General features: G+C 40.9%; 1 protein-coding gene across 1 annotated transcript in view; it reads left to right on the top strand.

Moving 5' to 3' along the window:
- Positions 1-19690, top strand: part of ADCY10 (adenylate cyclase 10) — an 81091-nt gene that overhangs the window by 37933 nt on the left and 23468 nt on the right. The window contains exons 17-20 of the mRNA XM_024742424.1: positions 846-982; positions 8986-9114; positions 10737-11018; positions 11141-11431. Coding sequence (XP_024598192.1) covers positions 846-982; positions 8986-9114; positions 10737-11018; positions 11141-11431 — 839 coding nt within the window. The remainder of the gene's footprint in view (positions 1-845; positions 983-8985; positions 9115-10736; positions 11019-11140; positions 11432-19690) is intronic.

The raw sequence follows: 19690 nt of genomic DNA, 5'->3' as shown, positions 1-19690 counted from the left end.
AAAATTTTAAAATATATATAGTGACAAAAATATGAAGTGACATATGGGCACAGTTTTTATTGAGGCGTTATTTGTACTAGTAAAAGACTGAAAGCAATCCAAATGTCCATCTCTAAGAGGATAGTCAGAATAAACTAGGATGCATCCACACGATTGAGCCCTATGTAGCTATAAAGAGAAATAAGAAAGATCTACTGATATGACGGGATGACCAGGATACATTGTTGAGTGAAAAAACAAGGGGTTGCCTAGTGTGCAGTATATATAACTTGCTGTCTTTTGTCTAAGGAAGAGAGTGAAATAACGTGTGTGCATTTTCTATAGTTTTAAAAAGAAACGTTGAAAAGATAAACCAGAAACTAATTTAAATGCTTACTTATAAGGTGAGGAAGGGAAGCAAGACTGAGGATGTACCTTATTACATAGTTTTGACTGCTGAAATATTTAAATGGTTTATTATGTAATTTTAAAAATGAAAGAAAGGGCTTCCCTGGTGGCGCAGTGGTTGAGAGTCCGCCTGCCGATGCAGGGGACACGGGTTCGTGCCCCGGTCCGGGAAGATCCCACATGCCGCGGAGTGGCTGGGCCCGTGAGCCATGGCCGCTGAGCCTGCACGCGTCCGGAGCCTGTGCTCCGCAACGGGAGAGGCCACAACAGTGAGAGGCCCGCATACAGCAAAAAAAAAAGAAAGAAAAAAGAAAAAGCAATCCCTAAAAATGAAAAACAAACTAAAACAAATGGAGAAAGAGAAGTGATTATTTTCAGGTGATTGAGAAAACGCAAATATTTTTACTTCTTTAAAGATGGTTCTTTGATATAAATAGATTGCATTGTTTTCACTACAGGTACCTGGTCGAGGGAAGCTGTGGGATTCCATTTTACTGTGAAGAATTGCTTAAAAACCTGGACCATCACAGGGTACTCGTTTTCCAAACAGTAGAGTCTGAGGAGAAGACAAATGTGACCTGGAATAACCTGTTCAGTAAGTCCCATAATGATGGTACTTTCTCCCTGTCTCCTTCTGCAGAGAGGGTGGCAAGGGTGGGCTTTTCCATAGGCTGCTTCCTATACGGGTCAGAGGCTTTGGGGAGGCAAAGAACGTTGGACTTGATATCCCAGATTGTGAGAGAACTTAACATTGCCCGGGACTCACTGAACTGGGAGAAAGAATGTAGACGTGTAATAGAAATGAAAGAACACTGGAGAATCTTAAAGCCCAGAATCAGAACTGATGGGGGATGTAGATGTTATCTGGGAAAAAGGATAACTTGTTTTCCAGAGGTAAAATTATTAGCTCAAAGTGAATTGTCAACAAGGTTCTCATGCTACAGAGACATACAGAAGGATGAACTTTGATATGATGTCACAAAGAGGGCAGTTGGAATTTTTAAGAAAATAGTTTTAGTGAAGGGAGAAGGGTAGGGGTTGGGGAATGGGGTAAAGATGCAAGCTGGGATGTAGAGGATTAAGGTTAACGTGAATGATAAGAAAATATCTGTGATGGATATACTAGTTGTTTAGGGAGATGGCAGTGATGAGAAGAAAAAAATCATACTCTAGCAAAAATAAAAAGAAAGAGAGAAAGAAAGGAAGAAAGAAACTATGTTTTGACACAAAGGAGACCATGAAGGTTTAAGAGATAGCATCTCTTCCATGAAAAGAGAGAGTATAAAGATGTAATCATCTCTGGGCTTTCTATCATCTCACACTGGTCAGAATGGCCATCATCAAAACATCCACAAACAATAAATGCTGGAGAGGGTGTGGAGAAAAGGGAACCCTGTTGCACTGTTGGTGGGAATGTAAGGTGATACAGCCACTATGGAGAACAGTATGGAGTTTCCTTAAAAAACTACAAATAGAACTACCATATGACCCAGCAGTCCCACTACTGGGCATATACCCTGAGAAAACCATAATTCAAAAAGAGTCATGTACTAAAATGTTCATTGCAGCTCTATTTACAATAGCCAGGACACAGAAGCAACCTAAGTGTCCATCAACAGATGAATGGATAAAGAAGATGTGGCACATATATACAATGCAATATTACTCAGCCATAAAAAGAAATGAAATTGAGTTATTTGTAGTGAGGTGGATGGACTTAGAGACTGTCATACAGAGTGAAGTAAGTCAGAAAGAGAAAAATAAATACCGTATGCTAACCCATATATATGGAATCTAAAAAAAAAATGGTCCTGAAGAACCTAGGGGCAAGATGGGAATAAAGACACAGACCTACTAGAGAATGGACTTGAGGATACGGGGAGGGGGAAGGGTAAGCTGGGACGAAGTGAGAGAGTGGCATGGACATATACACACTACCAAATGTAAAATAGATAGCTAGTGGGAAGCAGCCACGTAGCACAGGGAGATCAGCTCGGTGCTTTGTGACCACCTAGAGGGGTGGGATAGGGAGGGGGGGAGGGAGGGAGATGCAAGAGGGAAGAGATATGGGGACATATGTATATGTATAACTGATTCACTTTGTTATAAAGCAGAAACTAATACACCATTGTAAAGCAATTATACTCCTATAAAGATGTTTAAAAAAAAGATGTAATCAAAAGAAAAATTTGGCCTTGAAGTTAGGAGTCCAGAGTTTCAGTTCCACATATGCCATTTAATAGCTAGTATTTTGGGATTAGTCACAACGTTTATGGCCAGGTACCTGCTATAAAATGGCAGGGGGGTAAAGGCAACTCAAATCCTTTCTTATTTATTCATTCAACAAACATCTACTGAGCACCTTCTCTCTGTCTGACACCACAGGAAGCATTCTGGGGACCTCTTGGAGTATAAATGAAGTGACTGAATACAATAATACTTTGCTGTCTCATTGATTTGTTTTTAATTAAACTTTCTGAGGTGATTATAAATTTACAGGCCATTGTAAAAAATAATATAGAGAGATTCTGTGTACCCTTTACCTAGTTTTCCCCAGTAGTAACATCAGCAAAACTACAGTATAATATCACAACCAGGTCCAATAAAGATGTTAAATATATATATATATCACAACCAGGATATTAATATTGATAAGGTCAAGATACAGAACATTTCCGTCACCATGAGGATCCCTTATATGGCCCTATGATAGCCACCCCCCACTTCTCTCCTACCCCTACTTCCTTCTTAACCCCTGGTAATTGCTAATCAGCTTTCCATTTCTATAATTTTGTAATTTAAAGAATTTTTATAAGTGGAAAAATATTGTATATGTAATCTTTTGAGATTTGTTTTTCACTCAGTGTAACTCTCTGGAGATTATCTAGGTTGTGTGTATCAATAGTTTGGTCTTATTAGCTGCTGAGTGGTGTTCCATGGTATGGACATACCTCCATTCATCTGTTGGAGGACATCTGGGCTGTTCACAAAAAAAAAAGAAAAAGAATGTTAAAGAACATTACTGAGTCAGTTGACAAAACTGGATTATGGACAGTAAATTATTGTATCAATGTTAAATTTTCTGAACATGATAAGTATATTCTACTTACTTAAGAGAATGTTGTTATTCTTGGGGAATTCAGAGTAAAGTATTTGGGGATTAAAGGGCATGAATTATGCAACTTAACACTCAAATGAAATGCTTCAGAAAAAATAAGTACATATAGAGAGAACAAAGGCTATAAAAAATGGAGCAAAATGTTAACAGTAGATGAATTGGAATAAAGACTATATAGTGTTATTCTTATAACTTTTCATAAATTTGAAACTTACCAAATAAAACAATTTTTGAAAAACCAAACAACTTTTAGTGGTTTCCCATTGAGTTTACAATGAAATCCAAACTCCTTACCTTGGACTGGAGATCCCTGAGGGAGCTTCCTTCCACCCCCTCTGTGGCCTCACCAATACTCTGAAATGTGCTCCAGCCACATTTCTGCTCCTCCAGTACCCGAGCTCCTTTCTGCTCCCTCTCCTCTGGCATTTCACATACCTGCTCCCTCTCTCCCTTAGCTCAGGTGTTACCTCCTCACAGCCACTTTCTCTGACCATGCCCTGCTTAAGGAAGGCCTTCCTCTCTGCACTTTCCTGTTAGTCTCTATCACCAGGTTTATTTCTTTCACAAAACTGACTCACATTAGGAGATTATCTTATTAAGTCACTTTTCCTGTATTATGATTAGTTGCCTAAATATCTGTCTCCATAAATGTTAAGATCCTTGAGGGCTAGAAGCATGCATTAGCCACATTTATAGCCTTCCCAGGTTATGGTGAATAAAAAGTCTGTACTGTGTTGATATGAACTCTCCAGCCCTTACTGTCTGTGCCTACTCACGTGGCACTTGTTTACTGTCTGGTCGTCTGGCTCTCTGTGTATATACCTTATCTTTCCAGGAGGTCAGGAACTTAGTACGTTCACCCTCATATTTCCACATCACCTATTTCAGTGTCTTGCAACTCAACTGTTAATGAGTGACTGGAGGGACAAATAAGTAATGCATTTTGGAGTACCGGGAGAAAAATGACTAGGCAAGCTCACTATTCAAACTTCACCTTTTTTTTTTTTTGGTATCATATGGTATATTTACTATCCTATTTCATTCAGCTGAAGACTTTCCAAACTCAGTATTCCTTAACAATTGTACCATAATGGCTATGTAATATTTAAGGTAATCACTGTGTTATGGCTGGATATTTAGGCTATGTACAATATTTTAATGTTTAAGGAGACTATGAGCATCTGTTTCCAACATATTTTTTCTGGATCACTGTAATCATATGAGTTTCTAATATGAAAAATTACCTTGCTGAAAGTTATAATCTTAAGGATTTTGGTTAAATTGTTGTGTTTTTTTAAACATCTTTCTTGGAGTATAATTGCTTTACAATGGTGTGTTAGTTTCCGCTGTATAACAAAGTGAATCATCTATGCATGTACATTTATCCCCATTTCTCCTCTCTCTTGTGTCTCCCTCCCACCCTCCCTATCCCAGCCTCTAGGTGGATACAAAGCACCGAGCTGATCTCCCTGTACCATGAGGCTGCTTCCCACTAGCTATTTCACATTTGGTAGTGTGTATATCTCCATGCCACTCCTCACTTCATCCCAGCTTACCCTTCCCCCTCCCCGTGTCCTCAAGTCCATTCTCTACATCTGCATCTTTATTCCTGTCCTTCCCCTAAGTTTTTCAGAGCCATTTTGTTTTTAGATTCCGTATATATGTGTTAGCATATGGTATTTGTTTTTCTCTTTCTGACTTACTTCACTCTGTATGACAGACTCTAGGTCCATCACCTCACCGCAAATAACTCAATTTCATTTCTTTTTATGGCTGAGTAATACTCCATTGTATATATGTGGCACATCTTCTTTATCCATTCATCATTTGACGGGCACTTAGATTGCTTCCATATCCTGGCTATTGTAAATAGTGCTGCAGTGAACATTGTGGTGCATGACTCTTTTTGAATTATGGTTTTCTCAGGGTATATGTTTTAGGTGTAAGGTTAGGTTGTTTATTTGAGATGCTTCTTGTTTCTTGAGGTTGGATGGTATTGCTATAAACTTCCCTCTTAGAACTGTTTTTGCTGCATCCCATAGGTTTTGGGTCATCGTGTTTTCATTGTCATTTGTTTGTAGATATTTTTTGATTTCCACTTTGATTTATTCAGTGATCTCTTGGTTATTTAGTATTGTACTTTCAGTTAGCAACCATGTGTTTGTATTTTTTACAGATTTTTTTCCTGTAATTGATATCTAGTCTCATAGCCTTGTGGTTGGAAAAGATACTTGATACAATTTCAATTTTCTTAAATTTACCAAGGCTTGATTTGTGACTGAAGATATGATGTATCCTGGAGAATGTTCCATGAGCACTTGAGAAGAAAGTGTATTCTGTTGTTTTTGGATGGATTGTCCTATAAATATCAATTAAGTCCATCTTGTTTAATGTATCATTTAAAGCTTGTGTTTCCTTATTTATTTTCATTTTGGATGATCTGTCCATTGGTGAAAGTGGGGTGTTAAAGTCCCCGACCATGAATGTGTTACTGTTGATTTCCCCTTTTATGGCAGTTCACATTTGCCTTATGTATTGAGGTGCTTCTATGTTGGGTGCATAAATATTTACAACTGTTATATCTTCTTCTTGGATTGATCCTTTGATCATTATGTAGTGTCCTTCTTTGTCTCTTGTAATACTCTTTAAAGTCTATTTTGTCTGGTACGAGAATTGCTACGCCAACTTTCTTTTGATTTCCTTTTGCCTGGAATATCTTTTTCCATCCCCTCACTTTAAGTCTGTATGTGTCCCTAGGTCTGAAGTGGGTCTCTTGTAGACAGCATATATATGGGTCTTGTTTTTGTGTCCATTCAGCCAGTGTATGTCTTTTCGTTGGAGCATTTAATCCATTTACATTTAAGGTAATTATCCATATGTATGTTCCTATTACCATTTTCTTAATTGTTTTGTGTTTTTTATTGTAAGTCTTTACCTTCTCTTGTGTTTCCTACCTAGAGAAGTTCCTTTACCATTTGTTGTAAAGCTGGTTTGGAGGTGCTGAATTCTCTTAGGTTTTGCTTGTCTGTAAAGCTTTTAATTTCTCCGTCGAGTCTGAATGAGGTCCTTGCTAGGTAGAGTAATCTTGGTTGTTGGTTTTTCCCTTTCATCACTTTAAATATGTCCTGCCACTCCCTTCTGGCTTGCAAAGTTTCTGCTGACAGATCTGCTGTTAACCTTATGGTGATTCCTTTGTATGTTATTTGTTGCTTTTCCCTTGCTCCTTTTAATATTTTTCCTTTGTATTTAATTTTTGATAGCTTGATTAATATGTGTCTTGGCATGTTTCTCCTTGGATTTTTCCTATATGGGACTCTCTGTGCTTCTTGGACTTGATTGACTATTTCCTTTCCCATATTAGGGAAATTTTCAGCTACAATCTCTTCAAATATTTTCTCAGTCCCTTTTTTTTCTCTTCTTCTTCTGGGGCCCCTATAATTAGAATGTCTGTGCATTTATTGTTGTCCCAGAGGTCTCTGAGACTGTCTCAATTCTTTTCAGTCTTTTTTCTTTATTATGCTCGGTGATAGTTATTTCCAATACTTTATCTTCCAGGTCACTTATCCGTTCTTCTGCCTCAGTTATACTGCTATTGATTCCTTCCAGAGAATTTTTAATTTCATTTATTGTGTTGTTCATCATTGTTTGTTTGCTCTTTAGTTCTCCTAGGACTTTGTTAAACGTTTCTTGTATTTTCTCCATTCTATTTCCAACATTTTGGATCATCTTTACTATCATTATTCTGAATTCTTTTTCAGGTAGGCTGCCTATTTCCTCTTCATTTGTTTGGTCTGGTGGGTTTTTATCTTGCTCCTTCATCTGCTGTGTATTTCTCTGTCTTCTTATTTTGATTAACTTACTGTGTTTGGGGTCTCCTTTTCGCAGGCTGCATGTTCATAGTTCCTGTTGTTTTTGGTGTCTGCCCCCAGTGGGTAAGTTTGGTTCAGTGAGTTGTGTAGGCTTTCTGGTGAAGGGGACTAGTGCCTGTGTTCTGGTGGATGAAGCTGGATCTTGTCTTTCTGGTGGGCAGGACCACATCCGATGGTGCATTTTGGGGTGTCTGTGAACTTATATTTTCACGCAGCCTCTCTGCTAATGGGTGGGGTTATGTTCCTGTCTTGCTAGTTGTTTGGCATAGGATGTCCAGCACTGTAGCTTGCTGGTCGTTGAGTGAAGCTGGGTGCTGGTGTTGAGATGGAGATCTCTGGGAGATTTTCGCCGTTTGATATTATGTGGAGGTGGGAGGTCTCTTGTGGACCAGTGTCCTGAAGTTGGCTCTCCCACCTCAGAGGCACAGCACTGACTCCAGGCTGCAGCACCAAGAGCCTTTCATCCACACAGCTCCTTAATTTGGGATGATTCTTTGTCTATTCAGGTATTCCACAGATGCAGGGTACATCATGTTGATCGTGGAGATTTAATCCGCTGTTTCTGAAGCTGCTGGGAGAGATTTCCCTTTCTCTTCTTTGTTCTCACAGCTCCTGGGTTTCAGCTTTGGATTTGACCCCTCCTCTGCGTGTAGATCGCCTGAGGGCATCTCTTCCCCGCTCAGACAGGACGGGGTTAAAGCAGCAGCTGATTCAGGGGCACCGGCTCACTTAGGCCGGGGTCTGGGGATGGGGGGGGTGGGCACGGAGTGCGGGGCGGGCCTGCGGCGGCAGAGGCCGGCGTGACGTTGCGCCAGCCTGAGGTGCGCTGTGTGTTCTCCCAGGGAAGTTGTCCCTGGATCACGGGACCCTGGCAGTGGGGGGCTGCACAGGCTCCCGGGAGGGGAGGTGTGGATAGTGACCTGTGCTCGCACACAGGCTTCTTGGTGGCTGCAGCAGCAGCCTTAGCGTTTCATACCTGTCTCTGGTGTCTGCGCTGATAGCCACAGCTCGCACCTGTCTCTAGAGCTCGTTTAGGCGGTGTTCTGAATCCCCTCTCCTCGCACACCCTTTTGGAAAGTCTGAGGTCTTCTGCCAGCATTCAGTAGGTGTTCTGTAGGGGTTGTTCCACATATAGATGTATTTCTTATGTATTTGTCGGGGGGAAGGTGATCTCCACGTCTTACTCCGCCATCGTGAAATCTTCACCATTTTTAATATCTCTTTCTGACAATAACCACATCTTAAGTAGAGTACAGTCTTCCACAGAATGTGTTTGCCTCCGAGTGTGGGTATTTCAGTGTGCATACAGGTATATATATAAGTATATAATATAAGCTATATTTGTAAAACTGCATGTCTTATGGAAGACATCCTGTAGTTATTATCAATCCTTTTTCCTTGGGGGGGAGGGGAGGAAAAACATGTTTTGAGTAAATTTTGATTTTCATATATCAGTTTTACTTAAAACACAGTATTCCAGAATACTTTACAAGCCAGCACACATCTCTGCCTGCTCTTTCTCATGTGAGACCCATCTCGAAGTTTATTGGAAAATCCAGACAATAATAGGACAATGACTCTCAACTTTTCTTCCCTTTTACCTCTCTGTAGAGAATTTTGCTAAGCCAACAGAGGACTTAAAAAAATTTACTTTGGGTCTTGAGGAGGGAAATGAAGAAGTCTGTAACCTCGCTAGTGGTGTCAGATTGAAAAACTTGTCACTGCCAGCATCATTAAAAGGTAAAGAAAATTTGACCTGGTGTTCATTTTCCAGGACCTAGATTCCCCTCTTGCTTTCTCTAGGATGCCTCCAACAAAGGAGAGAGGAAGATAGAAGACTGGCTTTGTTTTTATTGTGTGTTGCCCAGGCAATGGGAAGGTTCCATTACAAGCTTGGCTTTTCTGCTTCTAATCAGGAGCCACCTTCCCCCTGTGCATACGCTGGAGTCTGATTTGAACAAAGTTTTATTCAACTGCATAAAAGAATGAGGTATAGTACATTTTCAATTAAACAGAAATCAAATAGTGAGAGAGAAGAACTAACAGTGATACTTTTCCTGCTATCTACTTCCATAAGAAATGACAAACAAGTGAATTTATATCAGGGATGTACTGTTATTCATTTCAAGAAAAATGAATTTCAAGCAATGTTTTAGCATGCATTCAGCTCCAATCCACGCCATCTATAAAATGTTCAACTTCAAATGTTTAGTACAAGGATGAGACCTCAAGTTCTCTATCTCCAAAAGAGCATCATTTGTGTTTCATTCACTATGTCTACTGAAATAGCAAGGTGGATTAGCTTGGTTTCTTTTAATCAATATTTTTTTTATTGAAGTATAGTTGCTTTACAATGTTGTGTTAATTTCTGCTGTACAGCCAAATGATTCAGTTATACATACTTATATATATATATATATATGTATTCTTTTTTTTTTTTTGGCCACACCATGCAGCTTGTGGGATCTCAGTTCCCTGACCCGGGATTGAACCCAGGCCATGGCAGTGAAAACCTGTAATCCTAACCACTAAGCGACCAGGGAATTCCCACATTCTTTTTTTTTTTTAATATTTTTTTCTATCATGGTTTATTATAGGATACTGAATATAGTTCTCTGTGCTATACAGTAGCCTTTGTTTATCTGTTCTACATATAAAAGCTTACATCTGCTAACCCTACTTATATCTGGACTAGCTTGGTTTCTACAATGTTCTGTGGACATATTGAGAAGTTCATATTTTGTCCCTGAGGAGGGTGGTGTAATAGAAGGACATCCTGGTCAAGATGTCCAAGAAGCCATGTGAGCTATGATACCCGAACTTAGATGAGAAGGTGGAATTGGAGCTAGGAGCTCTCTGACACTTGGTCATGAGCATAGAGATGGTAATGGGTTGTCACAAGAATAACTGAATCCCTGAGGCAGATAGAGAGAAAGCTTATTGCTGGGAAGTTCCAGGAGAAAGGGCAGCCAGTGAAGAAGACAGAGAATGAGCAGCTGGAGAAGTGAACACAGAACACGGATGGCAGGCCCTTCTCCTTCTGACCACTTCTCAGCATGACCTCTGCTCTCCTCACACACCCTTGTCACACTTTAACACAAAATCAGAACACCTTGAAATCAATCTTATTGTCATGGCCAATGGGACATGCATATTTTTAGGTCATAGCATCTCCATCTTTTGTACTCCCGACACAAGTGCTATCTGTGAAATAGGTACTAAGCAAATACTTCTTTTGGCCTAGCTCAGCTGGGTGTAGTTCTATTGAACAGGAACTAGAGAACAGGACAGTTGTCCATCTCTAGAACGTATTTGATAAAGACAGATGACTAGTTCCCTATTGTGTGGCTTTCCACCTGCAGAAATCTCTCTGGTCCAGCTGGATAGCATGAGCCTGTCCCGCCAGATGTTGGTGAGATGTGCAGCCATCATTGGCCTGACCTTCACTACGGAACTGTTGTATGAGATTCTCCCTTGTTGGAACATGAAGATGATGATCAATGCCCTGGCAACCCTCGTGAAATCCAACGTCTTTGATTGTTTCCGTAATGGCAAGGAGCTACGAATAGCCCTAAAACAGAACGTGGCCTCGTTTGAGGTGAACTATCGTTCCCTCTCTCTGCAACCCCCCTCTGAAGGAATGGGTAAGTAGAGCCTGGAAGTGACCCATATTTCCTTTAGTTTAAGGCACATCTTGCTAAAAGAACTGATCTGTATTTTGTAGCAGGGGCTGACTTGTTGCCCACTGCCTTTCTGTCCTCTCTAGCCCATGGCGAAGAGGAAGAGCTCCGTGAGCTGGAAAGTGAGGTGATTGAGTGCCGCATCATTCGATTCTGCAGCCCGATGATGCAGAAAACAGCCTATGAGCTGTGGCTGAAAGACCAGAAGAAAGCCATGCACCTGAAATGTGCCCGCTTTCTGGAAGAAAACGCCCACAGGTGTGACCACTGCCGAAGTGGAGACTTCGTCCCCTTTCACCACTTTGCAGTGGACATCCGGCTCAACACTTTGGACTTGGATACCATTAGGAAGATGGCTAAGTCCCATGGATTTCAAAGTAAACTTTCTTCGTTCCTCATTAGTCCTAACTATAACTGGGGAATGTGGAGACAAGACCTAGAAGAAGTGGGTCTGGACCATGAGGATTTCAAGTCCTCTGCAGGCTCGGGCACCATGAATGATGAGACGTGAGCAGTGTAGGTCAGCAGGGCAGGAAGTTGGGGAGTATACATGTAGCTGAGTTGGCAGAACCAATCTCACTGTGAGACTGTCAGGGAGGATTCGGGGATAAGGACTCTGGCAAAATGAGGTGTGACCAGAGCCCAAATTAAAATGTCCAAAGGAATAAAACAGACCCAGCTTCCTTCGCACCAAGGGATGGAATCCAAGGAGGGTAGCGGGTAGGGAGCGGGGTCTGACATGAACTGGGGGGGGAGAGCAAGATCCGAGAGGGAGTGGTGTTTCTTGGCAGATAAAATGTTGTTGCTCTGTCTAGTTTGAAACAAGGTTCCAGTGGAAAAAAATGTATGAGTGTCAGTGCTAGGAAGATGTCTTCCTTGGAATCAGTTAGATGACACAGAAGACCTCACACCTAATGAGGCCAGAGTGGCCTGTGGCTGCACCAGGATCAACCTGCCCTCCCAGAGTTTGGGAGAGGATGTGTGAGGGTTTCCTATAAATCGGATATAACTCACCTGGGAGAAAAAGCCAGCCTGGCATCATTTTAAGTTGCTCCCAAGAGTACCCCTAGGAGTGTGAGAAGACCCCCTAGTAGTGGGCTGCTAGAATAAAACAGGCACCTAGAGGGCAAGTGATGGAGAGCTGAAAAGGATGCATGACTGGATCAAGGGATCTTCAGTGAAGGATCCCAACACAGGGCCATAGTCAAAGAACCAATGAAAGCATTAATAGGAGAGAGTCAACTGACAGAGATAAGAGAAAAGGGAAAGAAAACAGTTAAGTCCCCTATATAGGAACCTTCAAGTTGCGAACTTTCAAAGATGTGAACATGCGTTCGCATGTCCAGTCATGGAAGTTAGTTCATGTGTCTGGTGTACATTGTCAGGTGCATGCATCCTCTACAAGTGGTGGTGCTTTTGCGTACTTTACTGTACAGTACTGTATAGAGTACAGTAGTACAGTATCTTTATTACAAGCCCAGGATGTCCAGAAACAAGCGTAAAAGCAGCGGTGATGTAGCTGGTACTACTGTACTTTTCAAGGTACTGTACTGTGAGATTAAAAATGCTTTGCTTTTGTGTTTGTCCAGTTATTTCAGGTTCTCCAATGTTCCTTAACCGTTTGACTCTGGAGCATGTGTTACCAGATATCTCTGAGTCATACCTACTTATGTCCTTTCAACAGAACCTCCACCTGAGTGAGGCCAGGGTTTAACTATTTCCCTTATAATTTTTCACCTATTTAAAAGAGTATCAACTAGACATCTTTAAATAAAGACATTTTTTAGATTTCCTGAAAGTTTTACCATAAAAGCAATAGTCCCATGACCTACTGCCCTGCATATGTATGTTCAATATTTCTTCTCAGGGGCAAACATCTTTAACTTAGCTGTTCCCTCTAGTCATTACTTCCATATACTAAGTGGTATGTTAATGCTGCTTTTTTTTTTTTTTTTTTTTTTTTTTTTCCGGTACGCGGGCCTCTCACTGTTGTGGCCTCTCCCGTTGCGGAGCACAGGCTCCGGACGTGAAGGCTTAGCAGCCATGGCTCACGGTCCTAGCCGCTCCACGGCATGTGAGATCTTCCCGGACCGGGGCACAAACCCGTGTCCCCTGCATCGGCAGGCGGACTCTCAACCACTGCGCCACCAGGGAAGCCCAATGCTGCTTTTTTAAAAATCAAATTTGACATCATCTTTTTTAGTCTTGCTATGGTAGGTAAGGATTTAACTCTATTAAGCCACTCTTGGGCACCTCTCCTCCAATATTGTTATAGAATTATCATTAGATAAATCAATCAAGTATTTACATTATTAAGACTATGAAAATGCTGTCCATTAGAGAACTAAGTAGTAATACACTGTGAATAGATTTCTTTTTTTTTAATTTTTAAATTTAATTTTATTTATTGTTTATACAGCAGATTCTTATTAGTCATTAATTTTATACACATCAGTGTATACATGTCAATCCCAATCGCCCAATTCATCACACCACCATCCCCACCCACCTACGGCTTTCCCCCCTTGGTGTCCATACGTTTGTTCTCTACATCTGTGTCTCAACTTCTGCCCTGCAAACCGGTTCACCGGAACCATTTTTCTAGGTTCCACATACATGCGTTAATATACAATATTTGTTTTTCTCTTTCTGACTTACTTCACTCTGTATGACACTCTCTAGATCCATTCATGTCTCAACAAATGACCCAATTTCGTTCCTTTTTATGGCTGAGTAATATTCCATTGTATATATGTACCACAACTTCTTTATCCATTCATCTGTCGATGGGTGTTAGGTTGCTGCCGTGACCTGGCTATTGTAAAAAGTGCTGCAATGAACATTGGGGTGCATGCATCTTTTTGAATTATAGTTTTCTCTGGGTATATGCCCAGTAGTGGGATTGTTGGGTCATATGGTAGTTCTATTTTTAGTTTTCTAAGGAACCTCCATACTGTTCTCCATAGTGGCTGTATCAATTTACATTCCCACCAACAGTGCAAGAGGGGTCCCTTTTCTCCACACCCTCTCCAGCACTTGTTGTTTGTAGATTTTCTGATGATACCCATTCTAACTAGTGTGAGGTGATACCTCATTGTAGTTTTGATTTGCATTTCTCTAATAATTGTGATGTTGAGCAGCTTTTCATGTACTTCTTGGCCATGTGGATGTCTTCTTTGGAGAAATGTCTATTTAGGTCTTCTGCCCATTTTTGGATTGGATTGTTTGTTTCTTTAATATTGAGCTACATGAGCTGTTTATATATTTTGGAGATTAATCCTTTGTCCGCTGATTTGTTTGCAAATATTTTCTCCCATTCAGAGTGTTGTCTTTTCATCTTGTTTATGGTTTCCTTTGCTGTGTAAAAGCTTTGAAGTTTCATTAGGTCCCATTTGTTTATTTTTGTTTTTATTTCCATTACTCTAGGAGATAGATTAAAAAATACCTTGCTGTGATTTATGTCAAAGAGTGTTCTTCCTATGTTTTCCTCTAAGAGATTTATAGTGTCTGGTCTTACATTTAGGTCTCAAATCTATTTTGAGTTTATTTTTGTGTATGGTGTTAGGGAGTGTTCTAACTTCATTCTTTTACATGTAGCTGTCCAGTTTTCCCAGCACCACTTATTGAAGAGACTGTCTTTTCTCCATTGCATATCCTTGCTTCCTTTGTCATAGACTATTTGACCGTAGGTGTGTGGGTTTATCTCTGGGATTTCTATCTTGTTCCATTGATCTATGTTTCTGTTTTTGTGCCAGTACCATATTGTCCTGATTATTGTAGCTTTGTAGTATAGTCTGAAGTCAAGGAGTCTGATTCTTCCTGGTCCATTTTTTTCTCTCAAGGCTGCTTTGGCTATTCAGCATCTTTTGTGTTTCGATACAAATTTTAAAAGTTTTTGTTCTAGTTCCATAAAAAATGCCATTGGTAATTTGATAGGGATTGCATTGAATCTGTAGATTGCTTTGGGTAGTAGAGTCATTTTCACAGTATTGATTCTTCCAATCCAAGAACATGGCATATGTCTGTGAGTCGCCCACCGAGCAGTTATGGGATTTGATTTTACTGTGATTGCGCCCCTCCTACTGTCTCATTGTGGCTCCTCCTTGTCTTTGGATGGTGGGGTATGTTTTCAGCTGAGTTCCAGTGTCTTCCTGTCGATGATTGTCCAGCAGTTAGTTGTGATTCTGGTGTTCTCACAAGAGAGAGTGAGAGCATGTCCTTCTACTCCGCCATCTTGGTTCCTCTTCGTGAATAGATTTCTTAACAGAAGTTTATTTTTGCTAGAGTTTCTAGGAAACTTTTTTTTTGCCATGTCTTCTTTATAATATCCTGCTTCAATCTTGGCTGGACAGTCTGTCCATTACCCCTGAATCTCCCAAAGAGTGAGGTATGCTTTTATTTTAATAATTATTTTTATTTTATTTTATTTTATTTTTGGCTGCATTGGGTCTTCGTTGCTGCATGCAGGCCTTCTCTAGTTGCGGCGAGTGGGTCTACTCTTTGTTGCAGTGCATTGGTTTCTCATTGTGGTGGCTTCTCTTGTTGCGGAGCACTGGCTCTAAAGCGCAGGCTCAGTAGTTGTGGCTCACGGGCTTAGTTGCTCTACGGCGTGTGGGATCTTCCTGGACCAGGGCTCAAACCCGTGTCCCCTGCATTGGCAGGCAGATTCTTAACCACTGTGCCACCAGGGAAATCCATGAGGTATGCTTTTAAGAAATGCTGGAGGGGCTTCCCTCGTGGCGCAGTGGTTGAGAGTCCGCCTGCCGATGCAGGGGACACGGGTTCGTGCCCCAGTCCAGGAAGATCCCACATGCTGCGGAGTGGTTAGGCCTGTGAGCCATGGCCGCTGAGCCTGCGCGTCCGGAGCCTGTGCTCTGCAACAGGAGAGGCCACAACAGTGAGAGGCCCACATACCGCAAGCAAAAAAAGGTTGGAGAAGGACATATCATAAGAGGTTCAAGGACACAGCATTAGCTATGAATCAGATAGTGAGGAAGTTGATTTTCTTTTCAATTCTCTATCAATCCTCATGTCCTTCCTAAAAACTTATTATCTGACTCTTGATCCATTCCAAGGATCAACAGTCCATGGGCTCCCTCCTGGGCTCTTTCGTTCCACTTGCTCCATCTAATTCTTCAGGGAGCACTCCTCTCATTCCTTGATCTTCTTGACATGTGCTGAAATCTCATTTAATGTTTCATTTACTCATTCATCAAATATTTATTGGGTTTCTGATATGTGTCAGACAGTGCTCTAGGCACCTTAGATGCATCAGGGAACAAAACAGCATTCTATTGGGGGGAAGCAGACAATGGAGAGAAAACATTAACAAAGAAGTAAATTCTGTAGTATGTATAAGTGATCCCAAGGAGAAAACCAGAAAAGAATGTTGGGTAGGGCAAGGGAGATTAGGAATGCAGAGTCATTAGGGTAGCCCTCAGTGAGAGGTAAGATTCATGGAAAGGCAAAGGAAGTGAGGGATTTTATTGTATGGATGGCTGGGGAGGAGCATTCTAGGCAGAGGGGAGGGCCAGGGTAATGGCCCTAAGATAGGAATTGACCCCTTCCATTCTGTATATTGTGAGTTTATGCTTTTAAAAATTATTTTATTCTTGTTTTAATGGGGTAAAATGTGCTGGACCTGGAGGTCAGGAGATAAATAAAAGAGGTCAGTTTTTCATCTTGAACTTGAAGTCTTATTTCTGAGTCTTTGAAACCACAGGTTGAGCAAGTACTATCTTTGCTTTTCTCCTTTCTTCTGAGAACCTACAAGCATTCCGTATATTTCTTTTCTTTTGATTTTTACAGATCCTCTTTGAAGTAGGGAACTTTTAATATATTTCCTTCATAAATGAAGAAAATTGAGACCTAAAAATAATATGATTCACCCAAAGGTTGAATGATATGACAAAAATCATATCTTATATATCCTGATTTTATTTGCTTTATTTAGCCTATATTGCTTTTTGCCACATCTCATTCTATCACTATTACAATTTGAAATATAAAACAAAACATATAGGATGTTGAAGAAGGAATAGCATTTTATTTTTTATTTATTTATTTTTTTTGCGGTACGCGGGCCTCTCACTGTTGTGGCCTCTCCCACTGTGGAGCACAGGCTCCGGACGCACAGGCCCTGTGGCCATGGCTCACGAGCCCAGCCGCTCCGCGGCACGTGGAATCTTCCCAGACCCGTGTCCCCTGCATCGGCAGGCGTACTCTCAACCACTGCGCCACCAGGGAAGCCCCCAGCATTTTATTTTTAATCATTGATTTTTTTCCCCAAAAAACACGCATTTATTGAGTATCTATTATGTGTCAGGCAGTGATCTAGGCATTGGGGATATAGTGGTGAAAATGGCAGACGTGTCTATTCTCATATATTGAATTTTAATAGAGGCTGATAGACAATAAACAAATTAATAGAAGCATCAGAGGGACTTGGAGCCCTTGAGAAATATTCTGAATTTTATTCCAAATGCATTAGAACACATTAGAAAAGTATTGATTAGAATTAGTATTGGCTGCATATAACAAGGACCCAGCTAGAGTGGCTTAAATTTCTTATTAAAGTTCCTAAATGTACTTCTCTCTATGTAAAATGCTTGTCTCATCACTGGGACTGGTATGGAGGCTTCGTGATCATCAGAGATCCTTGGTTCAAAATAGTAGCTGGAGTTCCAGCCATCGTGTTCACATTTAACACTAGAAGGAGGAGAAAAGAAACCAAAAAATGAAAGGGATGCCCCTTCCTTTTTCAGTAGTTTTCTAGAATTCTTCCTACCCAATACTCCCCTTATATCTCAAGGACCAATACAATACAATACAATACAATACATCACATGGCTATATATCCAGTTGCAAGGGAGGTTGGAAAATGTAGCTTCCCCAAGTAAAATTGAGTTCTATTACTAAGGAGAAAAGGGACAATGGAAGTTGAGATAGGAAACAAGCAGTTTCTGCCACTGAGATCTGAATCATTTTTTTTAAATTATTATTTCATTCATTTATTTTTGGCTGCATTGGGTCTTCATTGCTGTGCATGCGCTTTTTTGTTTGTTTGTTTTTTTGTTTCTAGTTGTGGCGAGGGGGGCTACTCTTCATTGCGGTGCGTGGGCTTCTCATCGCAGTGGCTTCTCTCATTGCGGTGGCTTCTCTCATTGCGGTGGCTTCTCTTGTTGTGGAGCATGGGGTCTAGAGCTCAGGCTCAGTAGTTGTGACACATGGGCTTAGTTGCTCTACGGCATGTAGGATCTTCCTGGACCAGGGCTCGAACCCATGTCCCCTGCATTGGCAGGTGGATTCTTAATTACTGCGCTGCCAGGGAAGTCCTGAATCATGTTTTTAAAAACTTACTTTGCCTTCATTTTAGAAAACAGATTGAAGAGGATAGGAATAGGAGGGAGATCAGTTTTTCACACTTGTCTAGATGAAATTTGGTGATGGACTAGGGTGGTGCTATAGAGAAGATTGACAGAAGAAGATGGATTCAGATATGTATTGGAGTAGACATAATGGGACTTTCTGATGGACTGAATGGGGATAGGGGTGAGGGAAAGAAAAGAATCAAGGACGTCTAGGTTTTTGCCTTGAGGAGATGAATATGGCAGTGATGCCTTGAGAAATGAATATGGCAGTGATGCTTACTAAGGCGAAACGTTGGTGGATATAGGTTTATGGAAAAGAGATTCAAGAGTTCTGTTTAGATCATTTTAATTTTGCAGTTAGACATCCACGTGGTAGCTGCCGAGGAGACACTTGGATGTATGAGTCGGTAGGTAAGGGTTGATGTCAGGTCTTAAAGATGTAAAACCAAAAGTCATTGTCATATGGGTAGAATTTAAAGTCACGGGCAGGTGAAATTATCTAGGGAGAAATTTGGATGGAGAAAAGAGCCAACAGTCAAACTGAGGCTTACCAAAATTTGGAACATTGATAGAGGAGTAGGAGCCAGTAAAGTGAGCAGCCAATGAGGGAGGGAAACAAGGGAACGGGTATTATGAAAGCTGGTGAAAAAAAAGGAGTGGTCAATTGTCATAAATGCTGCCAAGAGGTGTAATAGATGCAGACAAAGATGTAACCTTTGGATTTGGCAACTTGGTTGTCACTGGTAACCCTGACAAGAAAGTTTTAGAGGAATAGGAGGATAAAAGCATAATTCAGTTTATTCAGCCTCTAGTCACTAGAGAGAAACTAGACAGCAGACTAGGAGAGGTGGGCAAATTAATCCTTATACAGCGTGATAAAGGATGATGATAGAGGTCTGCATGGGGTCAATGGGCACACACAAGTTGTGGCACTAATTCTGTGGGGCAAGGGCACAGAAAGCTTTCAGAAGAAGGTGATAAGTATCAATAGATGCTGAAACTGAATTTTATAAATTAAAAGATCTGTGGAGTAATGCATTCACCTTGGAGTCAGGAGACTTCCATCACGAACAGATATATGATCTGAGACAAGTCCCTTCCCCTCTTTAGGATTCTTCCTTCTCCCTGAATGGAAAAGTGGCTAGATTTCAACAATCCTCATTTGTTTTCTGTTTTAAGATCATTATGGAATTTTCTAACCTATTGAAGTCTAGATAGACTGAAGGTTTCAAATTCAAGGCTCTCAGCCCTTAAGTTAGCCCTTTG

This window comes from Neophocaena asiaeorientalis, unplaced genomic scaffold (genome assembly GCF_003031525.2).
Source record: "Neophocaena asiaeorientalis asiaeorientalis breed wild unplaced genomic scaffold, Neophocaena_asiaeorientalis_V1.1 scaffold99, whole genome shotgun sequence".
Lineage (NCBI taxonomy): Eukaryota > Metazoa > Chordata > Mammalia > Artiodactyla > Phocoenidae > Neophocaena > Neophocaena asiaeorientalis.
The sequence above is the reverse complement of the archived record's forward strand: the minus strand, read 5'-3'. Positions and strand labels throughout refer to the sequence as shown.